The 26119-nt window shown below is 38.4% G+C and overlaps 1 protein-coding gene across 1 annotated transcript in view; it reads left to right on the forward strand.

Moving 5' to 3' along the window:
• Positions 1–25534, forward strand: part of LOC149006859 (phosphatidylinositol 4-kinase alpha 1-like) — a 58423-nt gene extending 32889 nt beyond the window's left edge. The window contains 9 exon segments of the mRNA XM_089164821.1: positions 12408–12674; positions 12808–12885; positions 12991–13038; positions 14000–14172; positions 14510–14705; positions 15242–15382; positions 23738–23946; positions 24766–24927; positions 25013–25534. Coding sequence (XP_089020947.1) covers positions 12408–12674; positions 12808–12885; positions 12991–13038; positions 14000–14172; positions 14510–14705; positions 15242–15382; positions 23738–23946; positions 24766–24927; positions 25013–25271 — 1533 coding nt within the window. The 3' untranslated portion in view covers positions 25272–25534.
• The last annotated feature ends 585 nt before the right edge of the window (positions 25535–26119 follow it).

The following is a 26119-nucleotide window of genomic DNA, read 5'->3' on the forward strand; positions in this document are numbered from 1 at the left end:
TTTGAATGCTAAAGTAACTAAATTCAGACTTAGTTTCATGAAAACCCTAACCCTAAACCCTCTGGCCAAACTGTTGGTTGAGTTCTACTATGAGTCCAACTCTATTAGAGTTTTTATTCATGTAAATTTCTATTTCTTGTTGCCCAAGTAAGGGTATTTATGTAATAATGTACTTTCCTCTTAATTATAAATAGAGGGCTTGAGATCACATTGATCAATAAGTCCTTCTACTCTAATCGTTTTTCTCAACATGGCATCAGAGCCAAAAATCGATTAGAAAAAAGAAAAAGAAAGAAAAGCAAGAAAGAAATGATTCTCTCTCTCTCTCTTTCGATTCTATGACTAGGCTTGCTACCACTGCGACTATACCATCGCTGCTCTTCAACTTTTCAGCGTCCATCACTTCCTTTTTTGGCTTATTTTTTTCCCATACCATCGCCTTCCAGCAGCAAGGGCCTGTTGGTGATTTTCCATAACTTCAGAATCAGAAAAGAGGGTGTTACTTATCCCATACACCTTTTGAGTCCTATAACTCCCTAGATTTGGTTGTTTCAATTGTTTCGAAAGGGTAAAGATTGTAGAACCTGTGACAATTTTTTTGGCATGGCAACCACTGATGGTACTACTACCTCCGTTGGCTCCGAACATCATCCCACTCTTCATCCTCTTTCAGTACGATTTGATGGAACAAATTGTTTGATATGGTCTCGATCTGCCTACTTGACTATTACCGGAAGAGGACTTGTTGAACACCTTATGATCGCCACTATCAAACCTCCCACCTAGGTGTTTCACAGAATAAATGGATCTCGAATGACTCTCTTATTATGTCATTCCTTTTGAACTCCATGAATCCAAATATTGCCCGTGGATACTTATTACTTGATACTGCAGCCCATATCTGGAAGGCTACTACTGAAACATATGGACAATTGGGGAATGATGCACAGGTTTATGAGCTACGAAAGAAGCTTCATGAGATTACACAAAAGGAATTGCTATGGCCCAATATTATGCTGAGTTGTGCTCTCTTTGGCAGGATTTGGATCATAATGGGGATTATCACCCCACTAATCCAAATGATGTGACTACTTATAGGAAGCACGTTGATAAGATTCGGGTATATGACTTCTTGGCAAGTTTGAATGTGGAGTATGATTAGATCAGAGTGCAAGTTTTAAGTCGTTCTCCCTTTCCTACACTTGAACAGTCATATGCCCTTGTTCAATGTGAGGAAAGCCGTCGATTAGCCATGCTTTGTGCTCCTATTGTGGAGAAATCAGCCTTACAGTCTGTTAGTACTAAATGATTTGGCTAATGAGATTGTCAAGTGTGAGCATTGTCACAAACCATATCATACCAAGGCTAATTGTTGGAAGCTCCATGGGAAGCCTGTTGATTTTGAACAAAAAAGAGCCCAAAGAAGGGGAAAATCAAAAGCTAATATTTCTGAGATAGTTTCCACAACACCCTCTACAGACATTGGTTTTTCACAAGAGAAGTTAGCTACTTTGCGATGTATTATGCTGTCTTCTACTGCCGGTACAACCTCTACTACTGCTTCCTCCACTACCCATACAAACTCCTATATCGCTACTTCAGGTAAACCTTTTATAGGCTATCATGTTTTTTCAGTTTCTACTCCCTGGATCATTGATACAAGAGCCACAGGTCATATGACAGGTTCCTCCTCTTTTTCACATTATGCTCCAACTTCCGAAAAAGATAAAGTTCGAGTGGTAAAGGGTTTTTTTCCTTCCTTGGGGGGAAAAAACCTCTTTATAAATTAAGGGGGAGGGTAAGTTATTAATTAAGGGTGGGGGGGGGGGGGGGGGGGGGGGGGGGGGGTGAATCCCAAGCCCAGCCCTATATGGTATAATTTGAGCCCATTCCCGCCCTGGCCCTAGTTCAGGGCCAATAATTATTGTCCCTGGCCCTAAGCCCTACAGGGCCAAGCCAAGCCCATTCCCTGCCCTAATTGGCCCTAATTGGGCTTGATCGGGATGGGTTAGCCCTGTCCCTGGCCCTAATTGGCCTTGTCCCTATCCCTGGCCCTAATTGGCCCTGTCCCTGGCCCTGATTGGCCTTGTCCTTGGCCCTAATTGGCCCTGTCCCTGGCCCTGATTGGCCCTGTCCCTGGCCCTGATTGGCCCAGGCCCTAATTGGCCTTGTCCCTAGCTTTAATTGGCCATATCTTTGGTCGTAAATATCAAATGTAAGACAGGTAGTAATTAAAATACATATTAAAGTAATTAAATACTTAAATTCCAAACTCAATTCTGGAAAATAAAATATTAAAGATGTCAACAAATAATCCAAAACTTAGATTCAATATGTATTTAACTATTTATACCCATTTAGATTTTAGAGAAATAGAGAAATCCAAATTTTTAGGATTTTTTAATTTGCTCTCTCTCTCTCTCTCTCTCTCTCTCTCTCTCTCTCTCTTATTCTGTTTTTTCCTTTGGTTTTTCTCCAGCAGCAAGGAGTTAAAATTATTCATGAAATAGAATAAGTAGAGAGAAGAATTGTAATTAAATTTAGGCATATTTGAAAGTCAAGTCAATTATAGAGAATGTCACACAAACTCTTTTTGTAAACTTAGAAACATCAGAGATTCATAATTCAAAAGGAATATGATAAATGAAATTTTATCTTCAAAGTCAAGAATTTAAGCCGTAGGTAGGTATGTTTTCATTCACAACTGTTCAATAAATTGATATCTTTATTCAATATAAAAAAAATCATATTCAAAACCTTGTTAATAAGTAAATCGACGATAATTTAGTATTCAACAAAAAAAAAAAAAGAAGTATTTTTTTCATAGTTAAAGAAAATGATGTTTTAGTTACAAACATAGCTATATGTTTTTAATAATTTTTTTTTAAATATCACAGTAGATTTGTTAGATATTCATGATGAGAAGTTAGGGTATAGATTTGTTTGATATTAATTCTTTATGTAATAGTTTTTATTATTTATAATATATTATCTTGCCTTAGTCAAAAAACAAAATCCATATTTTATTGAACTAAAAATGACTTTGTTGGAAAAATAAAAATTACCTTAAAAATAATATAAAAAGTGAATTTATAGTCTAATATGATCAAAGTGACTAAATATCAAAATCAAGACTCATATCAATGTTAGTATGAAGATCAGGGTAAAAATCTAGTACTGTAGTACATGATCATCGTCAAATTAATATTAAGATTAGAGCCAAAATTAGGGTCAGGATCATGGTCAAAATCAAATAGATGCTTATTACATTGGTAATGAAGTTATAATTTATTTTTATTAATTTTCTACAAAACATGATCATGTTTTTAAAATTTGACACGTGTCAAGTATCCACCTATATGTATTACAATTAATTCCTCTCCATGTGGGTGGAGGGTCCAGAGTCTTTAGACTCAAATCAGGGCCAGGATCAGGGTCAGGGCTAATATCAGGGCCAAGATCAGGGCCAGGATCAGGGCTAGAATCAGGGCCAAGATCAGGGCCAAAATCAGGGCTAGGATCAGGGCCAAAATCAGGGCCAAGATCAAGGCCAAAATCAAGGCTAAAAATCAGGGACGGGCCGAGATGGGCTGGGCGGGCCAAAGAGTAATCCCAGGCCCGCCCTTGGCCCTAGTTTAGGGCCAGAATATTTTGGCCCTAATCTGCCCTTAGGGCCAAAATCTTTAGCCCAAGCTGGGGGGGGGGGGGGGGTGGGGGGGGGGGGGGGGGGGGAGGGGAAAAACCTACTACTTATAGAGAGAAAGTTAGTAGAGAAAGAAGGTGAAAAAAGGTGACATATTACCACTTCAATCTCTTGCTCCAGAATCAGATTCTACTGTTCCCCTTGAGGTATCTTCTTTTGATCTTCCTATTACTGTTAGTAAAGGAGTCAGATCTTGTACTCAGCATCCCATAGCTAAATGTGTTTCTTATTACTCATTGTTTGACTCTTACCGTGCTTTTATATCCTCTTTATCATCTATATCTATTCCTAAAAGTTGGTAGGAAGCCTATGCTAATAAGAGATGGAAGGTAGCTATGGTAGAGGAAATGCGGGCAATAAAGAAAAATGATACTTGGGAGCTGATTACCTCCAGGATAAAAACCAGTGGCTGCAAATGGGTGTTTGTGGTTAAACAAAATATGGATGGATCAGTCAACAAGTTGAAGGCTAGACTAGTTGCAAAGGGGTTTACCCAGACCTATGGGATAGATTATCAGGAGACTTTTGCCCTTGTTGCGAAACTGAACATTGTCAAAGTTCTGTTGTCTGTAGGTTTAAACAAAAACTAGAACTTGCACCAACTAGATGTAAAGAATGCCTTCTTACATGGGGAGCTAGAGGAAGAAGTCTATATGGAAATCCCACATGGTTTCTCCGATGACAATACTACAGGAAAAGTTTGTCTGTTGAAGAGGTCAATTTATGGGTTAAATCAGTCTCCTAGATGCTAGTTTAGACGCCTCCTGAAGGCAATGACTTCTATTGGGTACAAGCAAAGCAATGCTGATCATACGCTATTTGTCAAGAAGTTAGGTACTAACATCACACTTCTCATTGTTTATGTGGACGATATTGTCATCACAGGGAATGATGATGAAGAAATTCAAAGGTTGAAGAACTTTCTTGGCAGGGAGTTTAAGATTAAAGATCTAGGGAAGTTACAATACTTCTTAAAGATTGAGGTGGCTCGATTAAAGAAGGGCATATTCCTATCCCAAAGAAAGTATGTCCTAGACTTATTATCAGAATTGGGAATGTTGGGGTGTAAAGCAGTTGATACCCCTATTGAAGTTGGAGCTAAACTTACAGAAAAAGAGGGAGAACAAGTGGACAAAGGAAGATACCAAAGGCTGGTAGGGAAGCTTATTTACTTGTCCCACACCAGGCCAGACATCGCTTATGCCGTGGGGATAGTGAGCCAATTCATGCATGACCTATATTTATCTCGTATGAAGGCTGTTACAAGAATACTATAATATTTGAAGGGAACTCTTGGAAAAGGAATACTTTTGTCACTCACTGATAATCTAAGAGTAGAAGCATTCATTGATGTTGAGTGGGCAGGATCTCCAGACAGAAAGTCAATTTCAGGTTACTGTACCTTTGTTGGAGGTAATCTAGTTACTTGGAGAAGTAAGAAACAGAATGTGGTAGCTTTATCCAGTACCAAAACTGAATATAGAGCTATGGTTTATGGAGTTTGTGAGCTACTATGGTTGAAAGGCTTGCTACAAGATATTGGAGTCCAAGTTCCAAACCCTATGATGCTATATTGTGACAACAAGACTGCTATTAGTATTGCTAATAATCCTGTACAACAATGATCGAATAAGCACATTGAAATTGACATGTCTTTTGTCAAGGGAAAGCTGGAACAAGGGCTTATTTGCATGCCTTTTCTGAGGTCTGGAGACCATGTGGCAGATGTTTTCACTAAGGCTGCGTTTGTTTGCTGGAATAAAGGTGGGGTGGGAAAAAAGGGGTGGGAAAATTCTTGAAAAATGTGTAAATTTCTTACTTTTCCTTTAAATCCTAAAATGGTAGAGTGTTTGGTTGCTTGGGGTGGGAAAGTGGGAGACAAGGTTCCTTGAATCAAGGAACCTTGTCTGCTGATTTGGCAGTTCAACTTTCCCACCCCATGCTATTTTAAAACCCCACATATTTGGTGGGATTTTGTGGGAAAGTTGGGAAAAGTAAAAAGTGGGACCCACCCCATCACTTTTCCACAAAACCCTTTCCTTTCCTTTTCTTCTCCCTCACCCCACTACATGTGGGACCCACATGTTTTTTTTTCCCACCCCACCTTTGCAAACAAACGCAGCCTAAGGGTTTGAAAGAAAGAGATTTCATTCCTATTGTAGGCAAGTTGGGCATGACTAATATCTATGCCTGAACTTGCGGGGGAGTGTTGGTTGAGTTCTACTAGGAGTCCAACTCTATTAGAGTTTTTATTCATGTAAATTTATATTTCTCTTTACCCAAGTAAGGGTATTTATGTAATAGTGTACTTTCCTCTTAATTATAAATAGAGGGCTAATTATAAATAGAGGGCTTGAGATCACATTGATCAATAAGTCATTCTAGTCCAATCGTTTTTTTCAACACAAACCTTACACTTATTCCCCTCAACCTTAAAACGCCTCTAGAAACCTACAAAATCCTAACTGAAATCCTCAGCCCTAATTGGCTGCTGTCCAGCTATAATTGCCCTAAAGAGTCATAGTTGTAGGAGTTTAAGAACCCTAATTGATATCTGATTCAATTGAATTGATCCTTAATTCTGGCCTTTAGTTTGATTGTTACGTCATAACCTTTGGTAAGATTGGGTCTTGGAAATTTTGTTGACCATTTTCCTACTTTTGGTTTGGTATAATTCCATTGTATGTGGGCCCCACAGATGAAAATTTGTTTTGGCCCAAGTACAGGTTTAAAAATTATTTATGTTTTAAAATTTCATTTAATTGTATTTTGGAGGGGGGGGGGTTCCATCGATTGATTTAGTATGTCAACACACTTACTATTGGGGCCGGGATGTTGCTATCGGTGTCAAGCTCATATTTGTTATTTTAATATTTGTAATTTAATATCGGGTGTACTATAAGGAAATTAAATTTTGGATTTGAATGATCAAAGTTTTTTTAGTCCGAGGTGACTTTCCCATTCAGGATCTCTTTGTGATTCACTTGTTGGTTTAGAGCTGTGGTTCATTGGGTTGAACCAGCTTATTATCTAAGACAGGAATTTTTGGGGTGTGGGTGTAACAGTAAGGGCCTGGTTTTATCCATGTTTCACCCCATTCTTATAACTTTTTGCTCCATATCTCAAGAAACGACGCCATCTCACCAAACATTCCTTCACCCTAAACCTCTAGTAAATTAACACCCCAAGGCATTTCATCCCAGTTACTCTTAACTAGGAGATGCAAAGTCCACCAGTCGAAACCTAACTAGGTAATCCATTCAGAAAGCATCCCATGAACCACCTGAAATTAAGATTTGGGCCATGAAAACTAGTCTAGCAGTCTAGCCTTAGAGATATTGGTAGACTAAGCCTTATTGAGTAAGGCTGTATATGCCTTGGTGCTTAAGTATTCGTTAATGTAGAATTAGATTCTTTTCATCATCTTAATCTTAAAGAGTTAATTACTCATTCCTTTTCTAACCTTTTTGGCATATTGCATGACCTTCCTTAAATTTTTTACAATTATTGAAACCTCCTATACTTTTTAAACTTTATTGTACTAAAATCCTTTGGGGGAATAACAAAGGAAGAGTTGCCTTGGAGAATCTCATTGGGACATTGGAAACCAAGTATCTTACTGAGCATCCTATTCATATGCTAAGAGGCAGTGAGTATAGTATCACTCCAATATTGGCCAGGGACATTCATAACAATCATAATAGAACGAACTATCTCTGATAGATGCTGATTCTTCCTTTCGGCAATCCCGTTCTGGGCAGTTGTATCAACACAATTGGTCTGGTGTATTATGCCAAAGACAGAGAGATATCTTTGAAATTCACCATCAATATACTTTGTGCCATTGTAATTACGAAGGATCTTCACAGCGACATTGAACTGAGTTTTAATCATATTATAAAATCACGAAACATAAAAAAACCTCATTTTTTTTGTTTAAAAAGATAAATCTATGTAGAACGAGAGTGACAATCAATAAAAGTAACAAAATACCTATGGCTAGTAACAGATATGTCGGTAGGGGCCCCACACCCACACATCAGTATGAATTAACATAAAAGGAATATGTTTTTTGTTATGAAGAGAAGGTAAATAAGTAGAATAAGTCTGTTTTGCAAAAATGTCAGTTTCACAAAAAAATATCATCCTTTTTAAAAGAAGAAACTAGATAAGGAAATATTTTCTTAAGAGTTATTGGGGGGTTGACCAAGCCCACGATGCCACTGATGAAGGTCTAAAATACCAAATGGACCTTATGGGAAGATGTAGCCAGAGCAGAAGTAAATCCTCCAATCAGCTTCAGCAAATAAAGTCCATTGTCTAGTTTACCACGTCGAATCTCCTTCCCTATTACCAGATCCTAGACGACACAATAGGATGGAAAAAAATGTCACTTTACAATTCAAGTCATGTATAAGATTACTAATAGAAAGTAAATTAGTATAGAAGGAAGGAACATGCAAAACTTTAGACAAAAAAATTGATGGAAAATGTCGAATGGTCCTTTTTCTAGCAGTAGAAGAATAAGAGCTATTAGCAATTTGAACTTTATCTTTCCCGAAAGTTGAAAAATAGTGTAAAAAGAGAGGATAAACTTGTCATCATAGTTGTCACGGCGACGAGGCGATGCAAGGCGGTTTAGGCTAATTGAGGCAATGAGTCGACGAGGCGCCCTCCGAGGCGCTTTTGAGGCGGTTGAGGCATTTTAAGTGAAATTTTTAGTGTACATCTCATTCACTCTAAATCTATCATATCTTATATAATAAAAAAACTAATATCAGACTACCTCAAGTCATCCAACATACTACAAACCACACATAATAGGTCCTAAATAAAAAGTCGCAAGAAGAAAGGAAGAGAAGAAGTTGCTTGTCACTGGCCACTGCTTGCCGGAGTGTCGCTGCGGGAATGGAAGAGAAGAAGAGAGAAAGAGATTAGGGATTAAAGTGAGATTGAGAGTGTGAGACTTGAGTTAAGAACTTATTCTCTTTCAATTTTGTTTGTTTTTATTTTAACATTTGATCACATGTAGCATCATTATACATATGCATATACGTTCAAACAATAGATACTTTACAATCGGAATCTAATAAGCATTTCAATATATGCCTTCGATTAGGCATCTCTCGTGATTTAAAAAAGAAAGAAAAAAAAGCAGACGCCTTATTGCCTAAAAATAAGGCGACGCCAATTTGAGGCGCTCCGAAGGAGCCCAGACGCTGAGGCGACGATTAAGCGACGCCTAGGCGACGCCTTGACAACTATGCCTGTCATATGTTCCGTGGCTCTTGTATCAATGATCCAATGAGTAGAAACTGAAGAAACATAGAAGCCTGTAAAAGTTTTACTTGAAGTAGCAAGGTAGGAGTTGGTATGGGTAGCGGAGGAAGTAGTAGTAGAGGTTGCACTAGCAGTAGAGGACTGCAGAATATGTCATAGAGTAGCTAATTCCTGCTATGAAAAACCAATGTTTGTAAATGGTGTAGTTGGAATAGTCTTAGAAAGATTAGCCTTTGGTTTTCCCCTTCTTTGTGTCCTTTTCTTCTTAAAATCAGCAAACTTCCCTTGGAGCTTCCAACAGTTGGCCTTGTTATAATAGGGTTTGTGACGGTGTTCACACTTAACAATCTCCTTGGTCGAATCAGATTTAGTGCTAACAGACTGTGGGGCTGATTTCTCCACAATAAGAGCATGATGCATGGCTAATCAACGGCTTTCTTGACACTGAACAATGGCATAAGACTATTCTAGTGTAGGAAAGGGAGACCAACTCAATACATGTACCCTGATATGATCATATTCCACATTCAAACCATTAAAGAAGTCATATACCCGAATCTTATCAACGTATTTCCTATAAGTTGCCACATCATCCGGAGTAGTGTGTTGATAATCCCTATAATGATCCACCTCCTGCCAAAGAGATCGCAATTCAACATAATATTGAGCCACAATCAGTTCCTTATGAGTAGTCCTATGAAGCTTTTTTTGGAACTCATAAACCTATGCATCATTCCCCAACTATCCATATGGTTCTATAGTAGCCTTCCAGATTTGGGTTGCAGTATCAAGCAATAGTTATCCATGGGCAATATTTGGATTCATGAAATCTAAAAGGAACGACATGATATGGGAGTCATTCGAGACCCATCTATCCTGAGAAACATCTGTGGTCGTAGGTTTCATTGTGGTGTCTGTAATTTGTCCAACAAGTCCTCTTCTGGCAATAGTTAGGTATGCAGATTGAGATCATATTAAATAGTTTGTTCCATCAAATCTTACTGAAAGAGGAGAAAAGAGTTGGGTAATGTTAGGAGCCAGTGGGGGTAGTAGTACCATCGATGGTCACCATGTCAAAATATTGTTTGCAGTTCTTCGGTCTGCACCCCTTGAAACAACTAAAATGCCGCAGAATGGAGTAGCCAAACCACCCACACAAATCTATGGAGTTATAGGATTGAAAGGTTTCATAGGGTATGTAATACCATTAGTGTGTAGTTGCAAGTTATAAGAGGGCTTAAAAGGTAAAAAAAAACAAAAACGAGGTTTGAGAATGTAATAAACCAAAAGTCGATTCTTAAAATAAGGAATCGATGGCAGAAGGCTTGATGGTAGAAAGCTTCTTTAGTTCATTGAGGGGTCTTTGACGGTAGAGTTGTAGGTCTTCGATTGCAGAGGTCGAGCGATGGAGGTGCAGCAATGGAGGTCTTCGATGGTAGAGGTGAGCGATGGTTGGGCAAGTCTTCCATGGTAAAGGCAAGCGATAGCTGGGCAGGTGTTTGATGGCAAAGGCAAGTGATGGAGGTGCAGCGATGATAAAGATAAGCAACTTCTCCTTTGTTCCCCCTTTTTTTTTCTCCCTTTCCCTAATCGGGTTTTGGCTCTGATGCCATGTTGAGAAACGATTGTGGTGGAATAGCTTGGATTGATCAGTGTGATCCAAACCCTTTATTTATAATGAAGTGGAAAGAGCACTATTGCATAAATACCCTTACTTGGGCAAAAAATAGAAAATTACACAAATCAAAATTCCTAATAGAACTCAACCAACAATTCCCCCTAAGACTCAAATACTAAGGGAACTCTTCTTGTAAATAAAGACTAATAAGAGTCTATCTTTAAAGAAGGCTCGTAGGGACTCAAGAACTTGTCTTTGACTTGAACAAGAATTCTAACTAATCAAGACTCTTTTAAAATTTAAAAAAGGAATTCTAAAAATTAATATCAGCAGTTAATTAAGGCTGGAATTGACCAGAATACCCCTCTAGGAGGGTTGGGCCAGCCCTAGGTGTGCCTTGGGGTCCACTATGGGATTTTGGCCCCTGAATTCTGGTTCACATCACTCTGCCCAAAGTTGAATCAGAAACAGAGGTGGGTGAAAGGGGAATCCCTTCACCCATCTTCTTCCTTGCTTTCTTCTGCCACCGGAGCTTTGCCTTCCCAAGCCTTATGGCAACACCATTCCCGATCCACTCCAGCCTCACAAATGATGATGGGTGCTTCATTTTCCATGATGAAGTACAATCTCTTCAAGCTCTGTGTGCGAGCATTGTAGGGTTTTGATGTGGGTTCTACTATTTAGTTGGATTTTAAGCTACAACTCTTAGAGGATTTGAGAATAAGCGGTTTTTAGATTCACGATCTTCTCTGGTGCTAACTTGGAGAAAGAGGAGGCAGAGTGTGGGAGTGGTCTAGGTGTCAGAGAGAAGCCCAAATGATGCTCTCTCCAAAGCTCCTGCATCCTTTGCCCCTGTTCAGTTGCACAGCTAGTGTGAGACCAATTGCAGTCGCAGGGTGGATTATTTTATGATTCAATATAAAAAAAAGAAGAATTGGATTTTAGTCTTCTTAGAAAATATAAATCAAGTGAAAAAGAAAGCTTGAAAGGTGGATTAGCGTTATCTTGAGAGTAGAACTCAATAAAAAAAAAGGATCAAATTTAAGAAAGGAAATTAACGGTTAACTGCACTTTTGTTTATTTTTTTATTATTTTTGGTTTTCATTAGTTTTAGTAACAGAATAGATTCCGTTTTCTAAATGGTGGTGGTGGATGGTTTTCCCACCTGGGGGGGGGAGGGCGCTTCATTTCCTGCAGCAGTTCTTCCTTTTTGAGTTTTTAGAAGTGAATCCCCTATCAATCTTGAATGCAAAATTTGTACATTTTCCGGCTAGCCCTTCCTTTCGTGTGCTTGTTTTGGGAACTGAAGAGGATGTATGAAGATAGTATTTCTTCACCCCATCTCATAAATGTGAGATTTTAAAGAAGGGATAGGGCTTAGGGTAGAATAAGAAATTGTCTTTTATCTTTTTATTAACTAAGGGTAAAATGTTAATCTCCCGTCAGCCGTTTACAGCCAAGGGACGGTGTTCAGTTTTGTGGGACCTCTTTGTACGGTTTGTAGAGTGGGGTTTTTTTTTTTTGGGGGGGGGGGGGGGGAGGAGAGTCTTGTAGCGCGATGCAAAGGCAGTTTGGTGGATTTGAAAAAAATCTATTATAAATTTATTCTTTTTGTTTGCTACTACTTATTGGCATGGTTTGTCAGACAATTCAAATGCAATGCCCATCACTCTGCCTTTCTTTTTGAGATAGATCTGTCATCATTTCTTTTTCTGATCTTTGCTTTTCATATTTTTTTTGTTCCAATAGCTTATTTAACTAATTTTGGTCTGAAATGTGCCCCCTGAATTCTGGATTTTCATGCAGTTGAACATTGTAGAGATGCGCAGCATACCTGAAGCGTTACCCTTTTTTGTTACTCCGAAGGCAGTTGATGAAAATTCAGCACTCCTACAGCAACTTCCACACTGGGCTGCTTGTTCAATAACTCGGGCTTTAGAGTTTCTTACTCCTGCATATAAAGGTCATCCACGTGTGATGGCATTTGTTCTTAGGGTTTTGGAGTCCTATCCTCCGGAAAGAGTGACCTTTTTCATGCCACAGCTTGTGCAAACTCTACGATATGATGATGAAGTGAGTTGCAGATGCTATGCATTGATAATCATTATTCTATATTAACTAGAATTTTTTATGCAATGTTTCATCTGTGCCTATTTTCTTATTTTTTTAACATAGATATTTATCTGAGTTGGTACTTTCTTTGCAGAGTTTAGTAGAAGGATATTTACTTAGAGCAGCTCAAAGAAGTGATATATTTGCACACATTTTGATATGGCATCTACAGGTACCAAATTTATTGACAGTGGATATCTTATTTTTCTGTGGTTTATTTTTAAATGGTGGAAATATGTACTGGAACTATATAATAATATGATTCCATAAATGGCAGGGAGAGACAAATGTCCCAGAATCTGGGAAAGATGCAGGTCCTTCGAAGGTATATATGTGTTTGTCTTGTATGCATTTCCCATATTCACATTTTAGAATTATTGCAAAAATATGTCTGTGTTTCATGGTGATACATCTGTTAATTTTACTACTAAACGATGAGAATAACAACACAGGGATACATTTCTTTTCTGGGAATGGAAGTGCCATGCCTATTGACCATGATAGGCTCCTCAAAAATGGTATTCCAAGTTTCCAACTGTATAGTTGGTTTTCAGCAGAGTGTTGCATCCTTCTCATGATAGGATCCAGGATTTTTATGTTGCCTTGCGCCATAGTCATTTAATGTTAGCTTTATATTTCCTTGTATCACTTCTCCATGATATTAACTTTTGTACCAATCTGATGTTGAATTGAGCATTTTCTAGGTGAACTGATAGAAATTGGTCCATGTGACGGAATCTCAATTCCACTGCACATTTTTCAGTGCAGAACAAGTAGGGAAGTGCCTAGAACACAATTGAAAGTTTGCAGTAACAAGAATTACAAAGTGCCTTAATGAGATGCTAGTTTTGCAACTTCATGAGTTTTGGAATGACTGAGCTGCTTCTCTAGCGCATACGGTGCTGAAATTTGATTACCGGGACGGCTTTAACCTTTACCCAAAAAGCAAAAAAAAAGAAAAAAAGAGACGGCTTTGACAGACTATATCATATGTGCTTGTACATTTCTGTCCATCTTTACCATGTTGGGTTTTGAAAACTGTATATCCTCCTTTTTTTGGTTGAAGATATTATGTTCATACTAACCTACTTATACAATTGTGCCACCTATGTGCTTTCTAATTATACCTGTGTCTTTGTATTATTTAGTTCAAACTTTGAGCAGGTCAAATTTACTGCTAATTCTGGCATTATCCTTTGGGAAAATCCTTGCTATACTTTATTTGAAGGCCAAATTCTTTGCTTTTATGTTTTTCACTTGCTGATATGTTCTTGCTGTTGTTTCAGAATAGTTCGTTTCAAGAGAAATTGCCTATGGTTAAGCAAAAAATTATTGGTAGTTTCAGCCCGAAGGCCCGGGACTTGTTTATAAGGGAATTCAACTTTTTTGACAAAATCACATCAATTTCTGGTACACTGTTTCCAATTCCAAAGGAAGAACGCCGAGCTCGCATCCGGGGGTACTATTTTTTTTTTTGTAGACATTCCCAGCTATACTTTCATTTGGTTATGGTGATAGTTTTAACCTAATTTTTCCCTTGCTTACTTGGAACCAGTGTTCAAGACCCTTAGCATGGTTCTAAGAAGAGGGAGATGAAAAAAAAATTGGGGGGGAGGGGAACCTATCCACATGATGAGTTATTTTTCATCATGTTTTGACCATATACCTGGCTTGGTTATTTTATTGTAAATCAAAATCCAGAATCAAGACTTGCTCAATTGGACAGCAATATATCCACCTTTGCTTTACCTGGCGATGCATAATAACTATTAACTAATGTGTTTTACATTCTACAGAGAATTGGAACAAATTGAAATTGATGGGGATGACCTTTACCTACCAACTGCTCCTAGCAAACTTGTTCATGGAATTCAATTGGATAGTGGGATACCTCTACAGTCTGCTGCGAAAGTTCCTATAATGATCACATTTAATGTGGTGGATAGAGATGGAGATCACAGCATTTTAAAACCGCAAGCTTGTATCTTCAAGGTAAGCCTGTTTGTTTTGCATGCATATTGAGTTGGCTGGATAAAAATACTCCACAATTCCTTTATTGCGGAACACAATGCAGTTCAGGTCTGAAAGTTTGACACATGGAAGATGCTAAATCCAACAATGCCAAGCTTGAGAAGAAATAAGAAAAAACTCAGTCAATCGAGGTCAGCACCATTGGATTTAGCATCTTCCAGGTGTCGAAACTCTTGGGCCTGAACTGCAAATGATTGAACAATGATAGAGGACTTTTATGCAACTTGGTTGTTGGCAAGTATTCTAAACTATGCACCATGACCCAAATTGGGACCATATGAGTATTCTTGGGCACTGAAAGTTCTGGAAACCAGCATTTGAGTTGCCAGTCCAGCTTATTTGTGTGTGTTTTTCTTACTGTTGGAATTATCCTGCACCATGCTACTGTTGCCAATTGGGTTAGACCGGATGTCATTGAAGTAGTCAATGTTCTTAAGTTCATCAGTCCCTGTGTGACAGTGGCATATGAAACATAAAACTTGGTTCTTTTTTGCCAGGTCGGAGATGATTGTCGACAGGATGTTCTTGCCCTTCAAGTGATTTCACTTCTCAAGGACATTTTTGAAGCGGTTGGGCTAAACCTCTACCTATTCCCATATGGAGTTCTTCCAACTGACCCAGAGAGAGGCATAATCGAGGTATGATGGTGGCTATCTTGGTGGTATAGCCGTTTGTGAATTATCTACCTTAATTGTCTGATAAAATCAGCATTCTGGGATTGCGATTGTTTTCTTCGTTTGTCAAACTGTGAGTTCAGTATCCATTTTAAAGTGGTATGTTCAAATCCCCACTTGCACAAAAGAGGCTGAAGGTTAGGGACCAGCACCGGGTGATTGACTTTTTAATGGCGAAGCCAATTCCAAAGGCTTCCACACTAGCAGAATCCTCCGCGCGGGGGGGGGGGGAGTTAATTGCCTTTTTAATTTGATAAATTTTATTAAACTATAATGTTGTGGGGGCCTTTTTCTCATTCTTGTTCTTGGCCTTCTCTAACCTAATATTGTTGAAAGAAAAGATTGTGGTTGATTGGCTTATTGATCAATGATCTCAAGCCCTCAATTTATAATTAAGTGGAAAGTACACTATTACATAAATACCCTTACTTGGGTAACAAGAAATTGAAATTTACATGAATACAAACTTTAATTGAACTCCTAGTAGAATCCAACACTCCCCCTCAAGTTGAGGCATATATATTAGTCATGCCCAACTTTTCTACAATAGGAAGAAAATCTCTTTCTTTCAAACTTGTAGTAAAACCATCTGCTACTTGGTCTCGAGACCTCACAAAAGGCATGCAGATAAGCCCTTGTTCCAGCTTTCCTTTGATAAAAAACCTGTCAATTTCAATGTGCTTAGTTCGATCATGTTGCACCGGATTGTTGTCACAATATAACATCATAGGATTTGGAACTTGTACTCCAATATCTTGCAGCAAGCCTTTCAACCATAGTAGCTCACAAATTCCACGAACCATAGTTCTATATTCAGCTTCGGTACTGGATAAAGCTACCACATTTTGTTTCTTACTTCTTCAAGTAACTAGATTACCTCCAACAAATGTACAGTAACCTGAAATTGACTTCCTGTCTGGAGATCTAGCCCAGTCTACATCAGTGCATGCTTCTACTTTTAGATTATCAATGGGTGACAAAAGTATTCATTTTCCAAGAGTTCCCTTCAAATACTGTAATATTCTGGTAATAGCCTTCATATGAGCTAAATATGGATCATGCATGAATTGACTCACTATCCCCACGACATAAGCGATGTCTGGCCTGGTGTGGGACAAGTAAATAAGCTTCCCTACCGGCCTTTGGTATCTTCCTTTGTCCATTGGTTCTCCCTCTTTTTCTTTAAGTTTAGCTCCAACTTCAATAGGAGTATCAATTGCTTTACACCCCAACATCCCACTTCTGATAATAAATCTAGGACATACTTTCGTTGGGACAAGAATATAACCTTATTTGATCGAGCCACTCAATCCCTAAGAAATACTGTAACTTCCCTAGATCTTTAATCTCAAACTCTCTGCCAAGAAAGTTCTTCAACCTTTGAATTTCTTCACCATCATTCCCTGTGATGACAATATCGTCTATATATACAATGAGAAGTGTGATGTTAGTACCTAAGTTCTTGACAAATAGTGTATATGATCAACATTGTTTTGCTTATCCAATAGAAATCATTGCCTTCAGGAGGCATCCAAACCAACATCTAGGAGACTGTTTTAACCCATAAATTGACCTCTGCAATCAACAAACTTTCCCTGCAGTATTGTCATCGGAGAAACCATGTGGGATTTCCATATAGACTTCTTCCTCTAGCTCCCCATGTAAGAAGGCATTCTTTACGTCTAGTTGGTGCAAGTTCTAGTCTTTGTTCAAACCTACAGACAATAGAACTCTGAAAATGTTCAGTTTTGCTACAGGGGCAAAAGTCTCTTGATAATCTATCCCATAGGTCTGGGTAAACCCCTTTGCAACTAGTCTAGCCTTCAACTTGTTGACTGATCCATCCATATTTTGTTTAACCACAAACACCCATTTGCAGCCCACTGGTTTTTTTCCTAGAGGAAGTGTAATCAAATCCCAAGTATTATTTTTCTTTATTGCCTGCATTTCCTCTACCGTAGCTGCCTTCCATCTCTTATTAGCATAGGCTTCCTTCCAACTTTTAGGAATAGATATAGATGATAGAGAGGATATAAAAGCACGGTAAGAGTCAAACAATGAGTCATAAGAGACATTTAGCTATGGGATGTTGAGTACAAGATCTGACTCCTTTTCTAACAGCAATAAGAAGATCAAAAGAAGATACCTAAGGGGAACAGTAGAATCTGATTTTGGAGCAGGAGATTGAAGTGGTAACGTGTCACCTTTTTCCACCTGCTTTAGCCGGTTGTAATTCTTCATCTGATAAGTCTGCACCTCCTTATTCTGGTTAATCTGGTTTTGAAAGACCTCAACAGTGTGCGTCACAGGAGTTGTCTCCCCCTTTCTAGGTTCTTCACATGGTTTAGAAAATGAAGGGGGAGGATTATAGTCCTTAGGTTTACTGGCGGAAGCCTTCCCAGTCCCCCTGTTTAGTAAACTCTTCTTGAACTCTTAAGTTGTGTTGGTGTGTGATAGGAAGATCTAGAGTTGGAAAGAACACCTTTCCTCTAGGACTCTCCCCCTGGAGAGGTGTATAGTAAGGGTAAGACTCATTAAAAATGACATCCATGGAGACAATGGTTTCCTGGAAGGAGGATGATAACATTTGTACCCTTTCTGAGTAGCAGAATACCCTAGAAAAATGTTGCGTAAGCCACGGGGAGCGCAACTTACTTTGATGGGTTATAATTCTTGTATAACAGACACATCCAAAAACCTTTGGGAAAATAAGAAAAGAAGAGGTTCCTTGGAGAAGCTCATTAGGACATTTAAAACCAAGTATCCTACTTGGCATCCTATTCATAAGGTAAGATGCAGTGAGTATAACATCACTCCAGTATTGGTCAAGGACATTAATAGCAATCATAAGTGAATGGGCTATTTTTAAAAGATGTCGATTCTTCCTTTTGGCGACCCCATTTTGGGCAGCAGTGTCAACACAACTGGTCTGGTATATTATGCCAGAGTTAGAAAGATATCTTTGAAATTCACCATCAATATACTTTGTGCCATTGTCACTGTGAAGGCTCTTCACAATGGCATTGAACTGAGTCTTAATCATATTATGAAAATCACGAAAACATCGAAAAACTTCATTTTTTTGTTTCAAAAGATAAATCCATGTAGAACAAGAGTGACAATCAATAAAAGTAACAAAGTACCTATGGCCAGAAATAGACACACGTTGGTAGGGACCCCACACATCAGTATGAATGAGCATAAAAGGAATATATTTTCTATTATGAAGAGAAGGTAAATAAGTAGAACGAGTTTGCTTCGCAAAATGCAGGCTTCACAAAAAAAAATTCATCCGCATTACACGAAGAAACCAAATCAGAAAATATTTTCTTCAGAGTTCCTAGAGGGGGTGACCTAGCTTACGGTGCCACTGATGAAGATATGATATTACCGAATGGACTGGATTAGAAGATGTAGTCAGAGAAGAAGTAGATCCTCCAATTGGTTCGAGCAAATAAAGTCCATTGTCTAGTTTACCACGTCCAATCTCCTTCCCCGTGACCAGATCCTGGAAGACATAGTAAAATGGGAAAAAGATCACTTTACAATTCAAGTCATGTGTAAGACTACTGATAGAGAGCAAGTTAATAAAGAAAGAGGGAACATGTAAAACTTTAGACAAAGAAAGTGATGGAGAATGTTGAATGGTCCATTTTCCAGCAATGGAAGAATATGTGCCGTCAACGACAATTCGAACTTTATCTTTTCCAGAAGTTGGAGAATATTGTAAGGAAAAGAAGGATAAATCTGTCATATGATCTGTGGCTCCTGTATTAATGATCCAAGGAGTAGAAACTGAAGAAACTTGGAAGCTTGTAAAAGATTTACCTGAAGTAGCAAGGTAGGAGTTGGCATGGGTAATAGAGGAAGCAGTGGTAAAGGTTGTACCGGCAGTAGAAGACTGCAGAATATGTTGTAGAGAGGGTGTTGTGGAAACTGTCTCAGAAAGATTAGGCTTTAGTTTTCCCTTTCTTTGTGCTCTTTTTTGCTCAAAATCAGCAGGTTTCCCATGTAATTTTCAACAATTGGCCTTGGTATGATATGGTTTGGGACATTACTCACACTTGACAATCTCCTTAGCCGAATTAGATTTAGTGCGAACAGACTGTAAGGCTGATTTATCCATAATAGGAGTATGAAGCATGGCTAATCAACGACTTTCCTCACATTGAGCAAGAGCATAAGACTTTTCTAATGTAGGAAAGGGAGAACGACTTAATACTTGCATTATGATCTAATCATACTCCACATTTAAACTTGCCATGAAGTCATATACCTGAATCTTATCAATGTGCTTCCTATAAGTAGCCACATCATCTTGGTTAGTGGGGTGATAATCCCCATAATGATCCAACTCCTGCCAAAGAGATCGCAAGTTTGCAACGCGACATAATATTGGGCCACAGTCAGTTCCTTTTGGGTAGTCTCATGAAGCTTCTTTCGTAGCTCATAAATCTGTACATCATTTCCAACTGTCCATATGTTTCAGTAGTAGCCTTCCAGATTTGGGCTGTAATATCAAGTAATAGATATCCACGGAAAATATTTGGAATCATGGAATCCAAAAGAAATGACATGATAAGAGAGTCATTTGAGATCCATTTATTCTGTAAAACACCTATGATATAGTGGGTTTGATCGTGGCGCCCGTAATGTGTCCAACAAGTCCTCTTTCGGCAATAGTCAAGTAAGCAGAGCGAGACCATATCAAATAATTTGTTCCATCAAATCTTACCGAAAGAGGATGAAAAGTGGGTAATGTTCGGAGGCAGTGGGAGAAGTAGTACCATCGCCATGTTTAAAGAATTGTCTGCAGTTCTTCAGTCTTCACCCCTTCAAAGTAGCTGAAATGTCACAGAATGCAATAGCCAAACCACCCAAACCGCCCAAACAAAATGATAGAATTCAAAAAATGCTTATAAAGAATACCATTTTTTTTCCTTCTTTCCTTCCTGACTTTTTTTTCTTTCCTTTCTTTTCTTTTCTCTCTTCTGCTCTTTTTTTATTTATTATTTTTTGTATTTTTATTTTAATAATAATACTATGGGAAATTACAATTAAGGCCCTAAAAAGTAGAAATTACAATAAGGTCCATAATAATATGCACAATTACACATAAGTCCCTGAAATTGTATAAGTTTGCAAATAGGTCCCTTAAAATGTAAAATTACACATAAGTCCCTGGAAGGCTGGAACTATGATAATTTACCAATAGGTCCCTGAAAGAATTCAAATTTAGAAAGTAAACCCCTCGTTTTAATTCGATAAATCTACAGTAAATTCAATCAATAGATGAAGCACCACAAACACCAGAAACTCTACAGCGATTCAATCGCGATCGATTGCAGGGACTTCGGCAACGGAAACTGAGGCTTAAACGCCAGAAATTGAGAGAAAAATCAGAGGTAAACTCACTGTTAGGCGCAGGAAGCAGCAGCAGTAGCAGGGTCTTTGCTTCTGCTGTCTCTCCTTTTTTCCTGTCGATGGCACAGGAAGCAGCGGCGGTAACAGGAAGCGTGGTTCTTCTTCTCTTCTTCTATCCCTCCTTTTTTTTCTGGTCTTCAAGGTTTGCAGCAGAAACGATAGTGCAGCGGTAGTAACTGAAGAATGATTGTGAGCCCAATTGCGATGGTTTGCAATGGGTTTGAAAGGAGAAAAAAAGAAGAAAAAAAAAATCTCCTAATCGAACTTTTAGCTTTGATGCCATGATGAAAGAAACGATTGTGGTAGAATGGCTTATTGATCAATGATCTCAAGCTCTCTATTTATAATTAAGTGGAAAGTACACTATTACATAAATACCCTTACTTGGGTAACAAGAAATAGAAATTTACATGAATACAAACTCTAATTAAACTCCTATTAGAATCCAACAAATATTACTACATATCCAATCTCTGTTTTTCATGACTTGAAGTGATACCCACTTCAAAGGATGTGACGGCACCCTCAGTTTTTCAAAAATAAAAAATAAAAAGCTACAAATGAGATCTGAATTTCTATTACAAATTAGGATCTGAAGCTATACCCTGCGAAGTTGAAGAGAGTTGGTAAGTGCATGCAAATAACTTATTAACAGCTGCACCAAATGTCTTAATCTCTATGATAAATTAGGGTCTGAAACCGGTATCTGCAAAGTAAGAGAGAGGCAATAGTACCTGATCCATGGTACAAATTTCAGTCAAGACCACCGATGTTGTGACTAAAATTTTGGTTTTGAAAAAAATGAGATGAAACCTAGGTGGAATCGAAATAATACTAGGTTTCAATTGAAATGGTCGAAACCTACGAAATCTAGCTTCTGTAAGGTTTTGCCCTTTGAGTTTCAACCCCCAAACCACTTTTGGCAGGATTTTGTGATTTCAACTTTTGTTTCACCCTAAATCAATAACTCATTTGTCAAAACTAGTTGAAACTTGGGGGAAAATGTTGCAAATTTGTCATAATGGAAAAAGTTGACGCGATGGGATATCTACATTATGTGAATGGTTCCCACCTATAGAAACGCAATGTCTCTGTCCGTGGATAACTTCATAGGCAAAATGGCATGGCCAAATTTCCATCCAGTACTCAGAGTACTACCATAGACAAGGTATAGTTCCACCAGTTCTAGGCAAGCATTCAACATGGTACTAAAGTGTGGGACATTGTAGTTGTTAGTTGGTTATTGTATTTTGTTGACTTGTTGTATATGTAATCATTCTATCAAACAATTCATGTATGCTAATGATTCTATTCTTGTATGCAATATAGTTTGTACTTCTCGGAACTAGCCAATTGTTAGTACACTTGAATGATAAACTTTTAGTGATTTTTTTGGCAATTCTTAGTTCCATTGTGTTTATTTTGCTTTAAGATGAAATTGAGGCCATATAAGCCTTGAAACCTAAGGTCGAAGCCTTTCTTGAAAAATACCAGGTAGGGTGGGCTATATGGAGCCTAACAATTGGAGGGAAAAGACTTAGACTCAATCTTGGAAAGCTATCTTGATTCAACTAGGGAATCCTTTATAGACTAGGATCCTCTTTAAAACTCAATAAGAACCACAAATAAAAGAAAGTAATTTGCAAAAATAACAATTAATTATCCAAAAGGAATCTTAATTTAAAATAGATGCTAATTGGGACTTCAACTCTAACTGGAACTCTTAATACTAAATTAAAGAAACAAAATTAGGTATGGATCCACAAAGTTAAAACAAAAATTACTGGACTAACATAATGATAAAAAGAAATGCGAAAATGACCAGAATGCCCCCGGCAGTGTTCAGCCAGCCCACTAGATGTGCCACTTTGACTTGGGTCTAAGGCCCAAATTACTGGTTCGGCTAGGGGAAGGGGCCTGCTTACATCACCATCTGATGGCAGCCCTGCTGCTGCAACAACTCTGCCGGCATCTGCATTCCATGACTTGAACCATTCTCGTGTCTTTGGCTTTTCCATCAACCCTCTGGCTCATCTTCCTACTGCCCCTCTTACCTACTGCCCTTCTTAAAACACTTCCCTCTCCCACAACCTTCACCTGCCTTGGTTAGCTTGCCGGTGTTTCAGCATCTTCAACTTCCAATCCCCTTCTGCTACCAAAAGCCTGGTTCAACTACCTTTTTTTTTCCTGATGGCCTTCCCTAAAGCTGTGCAACCAATCCTTTATTTGTCATCCCATTCCCAACTTCTCAGCCACGTGGCCTACTCACTGGGCCTCCTTTATGCCGCCTGATGGATGATAGAATGGAGAAGATAGAAGGAAAAAGAAGATTGCACAAAACCTTTAAGATTGCACCAAACCTTTAGCTTAATTCATCTTTCTATTCCATAAAAATACAGGGATTACATGAGCAACTGAAAATAATTAAGGAACTCCTAAACCAAATAACTCGAATCCTTAATTAAAAGCCAAACCTAATTCTAGAATAAAAAATAACAAGATAGCAAATAAACTTAAAATAATCATCTTGATCTGGGTTCCCTAGCATTCAGTTTGGTCTAGGGCTGTGCTACATCACAATCAATGTCTTAATTACAAGAAAAATAAAAGAGAGATTGGACTAACAGCAAGCTACTAATTAAGCTACCATATATCATAATAGGGACACTTCCCCTATCATTATTACCAAGGCATCCTTCCCTGCTGTGGGAAATACACTGCACTCACCGAAAATGAACGAGATGGCTGGCAGGACTTGAATCCACCTTCTACTAATCCATATTTCTTTACATGTGGCACTCTGTATCATACTTGCTGATAGGTGTTTTTAAGATTGCAATAATTTCTTTGTTTTCAGCATTGCAATAATGTCTCTTATAAGGTTTGCACCTGCAGGTTGTCCCTAATACAAGGAGCAGAAGCCAGATGGGTGAAACCACTGATGGTGGACTGTACGAGATTTTTCAACAAGACTATGGGCCTGTTGGCTCTGCCAGTTTTGAAGCTGCCCGTGAAAATTTCATAGTTAGCAGTGCTGGTTACGCAGTTGCCAGCCTGTTACTTCAACCCAAGGATCGTCATAATGGCAATCTTCTTTTTGACAAGTAAGTCCAATAGTTCGTAACTTTGTATATGTGGATGAGAGCATTTGGGAGAAAGAGAGGAGAAAAAAAGAAAAAGGGAGAGGGGGGGGGGGGTTGTTGCAGTATCCTTGATGGTGTCACTAATTTGGAAGTGCACATTTACTGCTTCAACAGGGCAGACATGGCTGTGGTCACTTGGTTAGGTCTTTACGTCATAAAATTTTTAAAAATTTAGTATATTATTTCAGAAGCCCTAGGCTTATTTAATATGCTTATTAAATATTACAGTTATATAATTTAGGTAACCAAAGGGAAGCTTGCTGATCATTACTGACATTGATTGTTCAATTAACAAAGTTACTTACCTTTCATTTTGGTAAAGAAGTGTGGCAGTGTTGAAAGTTTACTCAAGCTTCAGCTACTTTCGAAATGATAGCTAGTCTAGTTTCTCCTGACTATTTGGTTATTTATTGTTAAAATGTCTTATATTTCATTCATGTATGTACAACTAGATGAGCATAAAAGTGTTTTATCTATAGATATATTATCCAGACAGCTATACTCAGGCTTCAGCTACTTTTGAAAAGATGGCTATTTTCTCCTATGTTATTGGCCATTTATTGTTAAAATGTCTTACATTCCATCCATCTATGTACAACTAGATGAGCCTAAAAGTGTTTTATCTATAAATGTGTTATCCACACAGCTGTACTCCTGTCATTATTGAGATGTTGAGGTCTTGTGAGAAAATCATTTTACATCCACGAAGGACATTTATGTCAATGCCCTAGCCACTTGGATGGTAAGAGTTCACTCAATTCTTTTCTTCTCCCTTGGCAGTGTTGGCAGGCTTGTACACATTGATTTTGGTTTTATCTTGGAAACTTCCCCTGGTGGAAATATGCGTTTTGAAAGTGCTCATTTTAAGCTGAGCCACGAGATGACCCAATTGCTTGACCCATCTGGGGTGATGAAAAGTGAAACCTGGCAATACTTTGTAAGGTAATCTCTCTCTCTCTCTCTCTCTCTCTCTCTCTCTGCCATTCGAATCTTAGTGCTGTTTGCAATGATGGTGCAATATCTGCAGCTTGTGCGTAAAGGGATACCTTGCTGCACGGCGTCATATGGATGGGATCATCAACACAGTATTGATGATGGTTGACAGTGGGCTACCTTGCTTCAGCAGGGGAGATCCCATTGGGAATCTACGCAAGAGACTCCATCCAGAGATGAGCGAACGAGAAGCTGCCAATTTCATGATTAAAACTTGTGTTGATGCCTACAACAAGTGGACAACTGCAGGTTATGATCTAATACAGTATTTGCAGCAGGGCATTGAAAAGTAGAAGCTCATCGGCCACACTCTGTATATTATTTGTTGCTAATGTATCTCATCATTGTTAACATGTTTACCTGTAGATTTTTTTTTTCCTCGTTAGGTTTTCTATTTGACAGTTCTAAAAAGGTTTGTAAATGTGAAAACACCTGAAAGGACCTGCACTGCCTCAGAGTGAGATTGTATCCTGAGTTCTGCGAGAATGCACTCTGTGCCTTGTATTGTAACTTCAATTTTAAATTGAAAAAAGTTGGGTTCTCTTTTATTGTTCTCTCTTCCTCCCCCACCCTCTGTGCATAGCCCCTGTTAAATGTGACGGTTAAATCCCCCCCCCCCCCCCTTTGGATAGAAATGTGACCGTTAATACAGTTTGGTAATGTTTCCTCCAATACCATTATCAAAACCACTAGTGGAGATTTGTATATACTGGGTAAAAAAAAACAATATTTGACCTAAAAAATTATTTTAATTCTTTGTTTCAAATGTGTTGTGCTCTGGATGGATTAATGTCAGGATTCATTGCCAGTGGTAGCCTGTTGTGTTAAATTTCTCTTCTCCACAGCGCTCCAAATGGAAAGCATCTTGGATATTATTATACTGCTTAACTATATTAGAGAGTAATTATTAAAAATTTAAATTCAATTCTATTGATGGGTCCATTTTCCCAGCAGTGGATAGGGAAAGGAAAGGATTTGAATAGATAATTATAACCAACACCTTCGGGGCCAGAGAAGAAGCCCCGCCTATATTAATTATATAAAAAGCGCCTTGAGGATGTAGTCGTGGTGTGCGCAAGCTGGCTCGGATGAACCTCTTTCCAAAAAAAAAAAATAATAATAATAATAATAATTATAACCA

This window comes from Hakea prostrata, chromosome 8, assembly GCF_041222555.1.
Source record: "Hakea prostrata isolate BN-2017 chromosome 8, UWA_Hpros_2, whole genome shotgun sequence".
Lineage (NCBI taxonomy): Eukaryota > Viridiplantae > Streptophyta > Magnoliopsida > Proteales > Proteaceae > Hakea > Hakea prostrata.